Genomic DNA, 8532 nt, shown 5'->3' on the forward strand with positions numbered 1-8532 from the left:
CACCGATGGCGCACCGGGAGGGTGACGTCACTGGCCGCCGCCGGCGCGCCTTCCTGACGTAGGCCAGGGCTCCGGGAAGATGGCGGCGCTGGCGCGGGGTGTGTGGTTTACCACGCGACCGTTACTGCCGGTGGTCCAGTCTTGGGATCTCGAGGCGCGGCGCTGGGTCCGAGCGCTGCGGCGGAGCCCCGTGAAAGTGGTGTTTCCATCCGGTCAGGTTGTGGAAAGGAAGCGTGCTCCTGCGGAGCAGCCCCGCAAGGCGGCGTCTGGGGCCAGTTCCCAAGGACAGCAGCAGGAACGGACGCTTCAGGGGTCTCCATCCCAGACGCCCAGCACGTGGGAAGAGTCGGGGCTTCGCTACGATAAGGCTTTTTCCGGGGACAGGAGGCTGAGGTGATGTGTTCCTGAGGCTTGTCGAATGTTCTTGTTTCCCTTCCCGCCTCACAGCGGGACCTTAAGCTCCTCCTGTTCCTAATGGAGGACTTTTTCTAGTACAACCTGCTGGATTTTATTATACACGGAGAGGAGAATAAGTGTCTTTTTTGGAATTTGTTTCTTCCTCTGCCAAGCTCTTTAAGTCCGTTAGAACTAGATGTGTCTCAGTAACGAGGATGTTGGTAATTACTTGTCTTTTTGTTTCCACCCACAGCAGTGTAATGACAATAGTTAAGTCCAGGCCATTTCGGGAAAAGGAAGGGAAGATCCTGCTGGAAGGTCGCCGGCTTATTGCTGACGCTCTCAAGGCTGGAGCTGTGCCGAAAGTTTTCTTCTTTAGCCGTCTGGAATACGTAAAGGAGCTGCCAGTCGATAAGCTGAAAGGTGTCAGCCTCATTAAGGTGAAATTTGAGGATATCAAGGATTGGTCCGACCTAGTAACGCCACAAGGAATAATGGGTCAGTGGTTTATTAGTGCTTAGAAAGGCTTTTATCTGCATGTGGGAAGATAAAGTCTTTATACCTTTTTGACATTGGAGTTATATGTAAGATCTAAGAACTGAATGGCAATAAGTGTAGAGATTTCTCTTGAATGGTAAGGGACAATTGGAGGAGGTGAAGTTATCTTCAAGGTTCTAAAGTCTAGGCCAGGTCTTGTCATACCACCTGTACATGTGTATTCCCTATAGTGGGCTCACTGGTTCCATCCTTGAACTGTAACTGGGAAAGGAGATTCTGGGGGGCCATCTCTTGTCCTTATAACCCAACGAGTCACAAGGATCTGTGCCCCTACACTCAGAGCTCCTGGACCTTAGAATGGGAACTTGGAGCACTAAAGTACCTAGAGTTACACCAAGTAATCATACTCGCATTAGCTACACCTTTCTAGCATCCACTCCATTCTTCAGTGAAAGCGTCATTGAGTTTTAGTGTGCTTGCCACTTTGGGCATGTGTGCTAACACTGGCCAGCCCATCTTGGACTTAAGTAGCCTCCTTCATCATTGTGACTACTTTCATCATTTCATGGCTTTAAAAATTTTATATTCAGCTTATCCTTATGTTGTGATATTTTAGACTTGAGGGGGATAAAGGGAGAAATTGATAGGAACTGGCATAGTGCTGTCAAACTTCAGGCATTCTCTAAAACCCAGTGATGTAAGTAGGGCCTCTGTAAGTAGTGGGTTTGCATCACCACAGATGTTCAAGTAGAAGTTAAAGGACTTCTGAAGTTCTTTGCCCTACTGAATGGTCTTTTGGCCAACTGTGACTCTTAAGTGTAAGATCTCTTACAGCCCACAGATGGCTAATACTATTCCATTGCCTCCATTGGTGGGTTAGGCTTTTTGCTTGCATTGTCTTTTGCAAAGAATCCTAAATTTTTCATTGTGTTGTGTTTCAGTACAAGTACTATTTTATTCATTTTCTAACTTCAGGCAGTAGCCCATTTATTGGAGCAATTATATACAACAAAATGCTAGTAAAATTTAAAAAACTGTATAGTCCCTTGAGAGCATGTTCCAAATGGAATTTAATTTTCATTTGATATTACTGTGTGTGTGTGTATAAAATTTAGAACGATGCCTGACCTAAAAAAAAGATCATCATCACTTCTACCATTAAACACTGTGATTCAAAAGGAAAATTGTGGATATGTAGTATACCTACACAAATAACTTTATACCATAGAAATTTCATATACCTGAAAACCATTTTTAATATTGTAATAACCTTTTTCCAGTTTTTCCCATGTCCCTTAAATACTTTCCATAAAATTTTGGAAACTGGAGGATATAGTGTAGAGATTATTAAATAAGGAGGGAATTTTTCACTGAGGCCACTTAAGGTTTTCCTTTTTCCAGGTACCCCTAAGCCCCATTTGTACTCCTTTGTATTAGATTGAGGACAGAGAGGTCACCAGGTAAATGGTTGTGCCCATTCTAAAACCCCCGAGCTTTTGGACTCCAGCATGAGAACTTAGAAGTGACTTGGCCTTCACTGCACCCACAGCCCCTTCATTTTGCAGAGCACTTTGCTGAGCATGTCCTTAAGGTAGTGCTTCTGAGCTGGTGTATTTGAAAAAGGAGTCATTACTTTGATGTATTCAAGTTTTTTAATTCAGATTTTTTCCTAGGAACGTACTTTGAATTTTAAGATGAGCAGTGAAAGATAAGTCTTAAATATTTAATTTAAGCCTACAACTATTAAAAAAAAAACCTAGTAGGAAAATGGGCAAAGGTTATAGAAACAAGACAGTTCAGAGAAGAGGAAACATAAGTGAGTGAAGGAACTAACTGAAGAGGATCACAAATGGTCAGTTAAGAAAAGATGTTCAGCCAGGCACAGTGGCTCACACCTGTAATCCTAGCACTTTGGGAGGCCCATATGGGAGGATCACTTGAGACCAGCCTGGCAATAATAGTGAGACTGTCTCTACAAAAAATTAAAAAATTAGCCGGGCATGGTGATGCATGCTTGTAATCCCAGCTACCTGGGAGGCTGGGGCAAGAGGATTGCTTGAGCCAAGGACTTGGAGCCTGCATTGAGCTATGATGACACCACTGCACTCTACCCCAGGCCACAGAGTGAGATTCTGTCTCAAAAAAAAAAAAAAAGAAATTCAGTCTCCTTAGTAATCAGGGAAAAGTGCAAGTTAAAATAATAAAATGCCATTTTTCCTGTCAAATTGGCAGAAATTGAAACAAGTGAATAATAGACCCTCTGTTGACAAAGGTTGGAGCTAAGAAACAGGTATTTATGAGTTCCTGATGTATTTAATAAATAAATTGAAATAGCATGTGGGGAGGGCAGTTTGCATCATTTGTTAACATTAGGATACATACACACTGCCCATTTCACTTACAGGTGTTTATGCTAGAGAAATTTTTGCACATAGGCATAGTCATAGAGGGGTATTTATTGCAGTGTTGTTTGTAATGGGGGGAATTTTAAATAATTTAATCATCTATAGGGGAAGAGCTAAATGAACTGTGGTACATTCACATTATAAATTAACGTGTGGCAGTTAAAAGAATCAGGTAGCTCCAAATATTAAATTTTTCAAGATATGTTATGTTATTGAGTAAAATAAGTAAATTATAGAATAATATATAGAGTATACTATTTTTTATGTTAAAAAAAAAAAAAAAAAAAAGCTCCTGATGGGTGCAGGTGGCTCAAGCCTAAAAAGTATCCGGGCGTGGTGGTGCGCACCTGTAGTCCCAGCTACTCAGGAGGCTGAGGCAGGAGGATCACTTGAGCCCAGGAATTTGAGGCTGCAGTGAGCTATGATTGCGCCACTGTACTCCAGCCTGGGTGACAGAGTGAGACTCTGTCTCTAAAAACAAAAGGTAAAAGGATCCTATATATGGGTAGATGTGCATATATGTAGGTAACTGCATAGGACAACTTCGGAAAGGATACATTGCAAGACTGAACACATTTTGGGGCAGGAGAGTGGCACTGGTAGAATTTTATGTTTGAATTTTTTCAGAGTGTAGTCATGTATTCCCTATGTAATTAAGAATATATAGAGAATGCTAAGTAAATGAAAAGTGCAACTATTCCCCGTGCCCACATCAGATAAGTGAATTTTCCTGTTTTGTTTCTCCAGGGATTTTTGCCAAACCTGACCATGTAAAGATGACATATCCAAAGACACAGCTTCAGCATTCACTGCCCTTACTGTTGATTTGTGACAATCTCCGTGACCCTGGAAACCTGGGGACAATTCTGAGGTCTGCTGCTGGAGCAGGCTGCAGCAAAGTATTACTCACCAAAGGTAAGAGCACCTTTGCTCAGGTAGACTGGCCATTTTTAAGTGAACCAGGGCTCTGGGCAGACATGCATAGGTTTGAATCTTGGATCTGCCCCTTACTAGTTTTATGTCCGTGAGCAATAGTCTAAACGTTGCTTTCCTCATCTGTAAAGGGAGAATAATAACAATCTCCCTGGTTGTGTTGTTTTGAGGATTAAGTGAGATGATGCACATAAAGTACTTCATACCATGCCTGGCACACAGTAAGTAATTTAGTAAATGTTGGTTATCTTTTAAATTATTTTGAAACCTGCTAGTTTATTAAAGAAGAATTTTAAATCAGTCAGGGAAAAGAAATAGATGTCAATTCTAACACTTGGTTTCAAGCCTTTATTTAATGATCTTGAGTTCCCAAATTGTTGGGTATATGAGACCTTCCTAACTCTTGAATTCTGAACCCTGTGAAAGGAATGATATCAACAGCCTGTGATTATATAGTCGTGATACATTTCCCTTAGCCTCAGGGTGGGTCACACGCTCTACACACAAATTAGCCTCATCACATTTCTGTCTCTTCTCATCAGAAATGGGGATTAATAGGCTTGGCTCTAAACAGACTTGCCTAACAGTTGGGACATGCCTAAAATGCCTATTATACCTTGGGGGCGGAGGGGAGGGAGAGTATCATTCATCAGAAACACCCAAGCTACCATTAAGTGTCAACTAATAGTGGTGCCCATTGCTGAGACTTGCCTGAATTGCTCCTCTTAACTCTTCCTCAGTCCCGCCTTGCTGGAGTCCATTTCTCTGCCAGCATGAGAGTTAGGTGCTCTGGCGTGAGAGCTGGGTGCTGGGCTTCCGTTATCAGTACCTGCTTACTTGCCCCATCGTTGAGTGCTCTGAGAGCAGATGTGGTTTTGGAAATGGGTCTTCGTAATCCAAGCGGTGTGGTTTTCACATTGATACTGATGGCTGGCATGTAAGAAGTAGGGAAAGAAAGAGTAGGAAATAATTGGTGTGCTTAGTATCGAGGGGATGAGGCTGAGGGAAGTCTCACCTTTGCCCTTATCATGCCAGGTAGAGTGGTCAGACTAGACAGCTCCTCTCACAGGTATGAACCCACCTTCCCTTCCTTCACCTCGTGGCATATGGCCCAGCTCCCATCTCTGGTCCCTGCCATGAGTGGGAAAGCCCACGTTGGGCATACGTGTGAGCACTGTTACATTCTCTGTTTCTTATTTTCCTTTTTAAATCTGATTTGCTTAATCTCTCCTGAAGTTTTACAAATTAACTTTTAAAATACTTTGTCAGGCTGGGCGCGGTGGCTCACGCCTGTAATCCTAGCACTCTGGGAGGCCGAGGTGGGCGGATCGATAGAGCTCAGGAGTTAGAGACCAGCCTGAGCAAGAGCGAGACCCCATCTCTACTAAAAATAGAAAGAAATTATATGGACAGCTAAAAATATATAGAAAAAAACTAGCCGGGCATGGTGGTGCATGCCTGTAGTCCCAGCTACTCGGGAGGCTGAGACAGGAGGATCGCTTGAGCCCAGGAGTTTGAGGTTGCTGTGAGCTAGGCTAACGCCACGGCACTCATTCTAGCCTGGGCAACAGAGTGAGACTCTGTCTCAAAAAAAAAAAAAAAACTTTGTCATGGGGAGACTTGTGCTAACAAGTTAGAGGAGGATAGCAGATAGGTGATGCACTCACCGTGAGGCCATCTTGCCCAGCCTGCCCATGGTGAGTCGCAGACACTGGGAAAGTCAGTGCACCCACGTGGTTGGGCTTAGCGCGTGATTGTACGTGAGCGTGAGGTCCTCCCAGCCTTCCTCCTGGAGTGTGGGAGGACGACGTGTGTGAGTGACAAGGCTGCCTGGGTCACTGCAGTTGCCTCGCCCCTCACTTCCCCATCTCTAATGTCTCTGCTCCTCTGATCCAGAGTGAACATTGAAGCCAGATGGGTCTTTCTGAATCATAAATCTGATTCTGTCACTGCTCTGCTTAAAATCCTTCAATGGCATTAAATTGTCTTCTGATAAAATCCAAAACTCCTCAGCTTAGCATCCCCCGCCTCCTTTAAATTGGCCCCTGCCTGCTTCCCATCTCCTCTCCCACCACACCCCACCCGTTAATTGGTCTGCTCACCTTACTTGCAATTCTTAGACCATGGCACTCTCCCCTTCTCTAACTTTGTCCTCGCCTGAGCCATTCCCTGCCAAGACCCTCCTATCCTTCAAGAGCCAGCTCAGTGCCATGGTCTCTTACGTGTGTTTTTCCTGATTGCTCTGCTTTGTACATGGATTTTTCTATTACGCTGTTCATGCTGCTTTTATATCAATTACTGCTGATATCGTAGTCATCCATTTCAATATCGTCCCAATGCCACCACCCACTATAGCATGAGTTCCTTGAGGTTGGAGACTTCTTTCCATCTTTACAACATCCGGTACATGTGTATGGAAAGTGTTGAGGGGATGACTAAATATGTTTTCAGCACTGGTGGGAATTGATCCCACAGTCCATTTGCCGATGCTGTCGTAATTGGGGAGGCAGAAGGTCCCAGCTTTCAAAAGGCTACATTAGAGGAACTTTTATCTCCTGATCCAGAATTAATCTGATTTACTCCAAAGTTCCCTAGTTTGGGAAGATTTATAAAATCTGGGTTGTATCCTGTCTTTTTATTTTCTAGGCTGTGTGGATGCCTGGGAGCCCAAAGTGCTGCGGGCAGGTATGGGTGCCCATTTCCAGGTGCCCATTGTCAATAATCTGGAATGGGAGACAGTGCCGAATTACCTGTCCCCTGACACCCGCGTCTATGTGGCTGACAACTGTGGCCTTTATGCTCAGGCCCAAATGTCTCATAAAGCCAGTGACCGTGGCTCGGCGTGTGATCGGCGATTCCTAAAGTTTCACAAGTATGAAGAGGAGGAGGATCTAGAAACTGGAGCCAAGAAAGGCTGGCTCCCTGAAGTGGAGGTTCAGAGCTACGACTCAGACTGGACAGAGGCACCGGCAGCTGTGGTGATCGGTGGGGAGACCCATGGGGTGAGCCTGGAGTCCCTGCAGTTGGCGGAGAGCACTGGGGGCAAGCGGCTGCTGATCCCCGTCGTTCCTGGTGTGGACAGCCTGAACTCGGCCATGGCCGCAAGCATCTTGCTTTTTGAAGGGAAAAGACAACTACGGTTCAGGGCAGAACACTTGAGCAGGGACAGGAGTTACCACTGAGAGGGGACGCAGAAGTGAGTTCTCGCTTTGAGGATGTCTCCACCTCTTCCTGTCCCTGGCACATCATTAGGAGGCTGGCAGTCGGTGACTGTGGCTTCAGGAGCCACATTCAGGAGGCAAGAGGAAGGCGTGAAAAAGTCTGCTAAGAGCATTTTGTGCCGAGAAAGTTCCTGAAGGCGTCATCTTGGGTGGGGAATTCCCACCAGCTGGTGGGTATTTTGCAGTCATGGAGTTACAGGTCATGGCTAAGGCACTCACATTTGGTCATCGGTCAGTGGAAAATAAACTGAAGTACAGAGCTAGCAGATTACATTAAAAAGTTTTGAAGTGGGTCTCAGTGCCTGTCTTTTTATCTTTGGCTGGTGATGAGGACACTGTTAAGAGATTAATAATTCAGCAACCTAGGAGCCATAGGTCATGGCATTTGCTAGCTGGCTGTTCTCTGGGCTTGGATGTGCCAGTCTGGGATTGTCTGCTGTAGCTGTCACTTAAAACAGCCACTGTTTATGTATCACTATAAATAATTCCACAGGTGGCGTCATATCTTAGCACCTCTGCAGTTATCTTTTTGAGGACTCTATGCAGAAAAGGAAGAAACTGAGTTTTTAAATCTTTACCTTACGCCTGCCTGTCAGGAAAGGTTCACCGTTTTTACTATGACAGCTTTCTCCTGTTCGACTTTATGTGTCCCTTTTGGTTCAATGTAATGATGTACTTGTATTAATCCCCTCTGCCCCTAAAGAGGAACAGAACTGCTTAGGAAAATGCCAACATTCCTGGATGCTGTGTGAACAGAGAAATCCTGTGAGGGGACGAGGTCTTGGGGACTTTGGGCCACAACACTGCAGCAGGACCCTGCTGCTCTCTCAGGCCCTGGGGAACCAGGGCGAGCTGGATCCTTACCAGGTGCCAGGCAGGTATAGCCAGGGATGTGAGGGCTGGTGCTGACGGTAATCACTGTGTTTATAAGTACCGTGGGAAGGGGGTGGGTGGACAGGAGTGTGGGGTGCATTTTAAGCACTGCTTTTACAACTACAAAGAATAGGGCTGGAGTTGAGGGTGACAGAAGTGCAGTTTTCCCACACCCCTCCTGTACAGTGGCTCCTACAATGGTTTGG

At 45.2% G+C, this 8532-nt stretch overlaps 1 protein-coding gene across 2 annotated transcripts; it reads left to right on the forward strand.

The window, feature by feature from the left end:
• Positions 1-54: 54 nt before the first annotated feature.
• MRM3 (mitochondrial rRNA methyltransferase 3) lies at positions 55-8221 on the forward strand. 2 transcript variants are annotated; one of them, XM_069482183.1, is made up of 4 exons: positions 55-393; positions 650-894; positions 4047-4214; positions 6879-8221. In XM_069482183.1, exons 1-4 carry the CDS (start codon positions 80-82, stop codon positions 7412-7414), a joined length of 1263 nt encoding a protein of 420 aa, XP_069338284.1. In that variant the 5' UTR covers positions 55-79; the 3' UTR covers positions 7415-8221. The 2 variants fall into 2 exon arrangements, with proteins under 2 accessions (XP_069338284.1, XP_069338285.1); XM_069482184.1 differs by lacking the exon at positions 55-393 and having other exon boundaries at positions 778-836.
• Positions 8222-8532: the final 311 nt, after the last annotated feature.

This window comes from Eulemur rufifrons, chromosome 9 (genome assembly GCF_041146395.1).
Source record: "Eulemur rufifrons isolate Redbay chromosome 9, OSU_ERuf_1, whole genome shotgun sequence".
Taxonomy (NCBI): domain Eukaryota; kingdom Metazoa; phylum Chordata; class Mammalia; order Primates; family Lemuridae; genus Eulemur; species Eulemur rufifrons.

Coding starts and splice junctions, on each gene's coding strand:
- MRM3 (XM_069482183.1), top strand. CDS start 80: ATGGCGGCGCTGGCGCGGGGTGTGTGGTTTACCACGCGACCGTTACTG. Junction 895..4,046: donor AACGCCACAAGGAATAATGG/GTCAGTGGTTTA, acceptor TTGTTTCTCCAG/GGATTTTTGCCAAACCTGAC. Junction 4,215..6,878: donor CAAAGTATTACTCACCAAAG/GTAAGAGCACCT, acceptor TTTATTTTCTAG/GCTGTGTGGATGCCTGGGAG.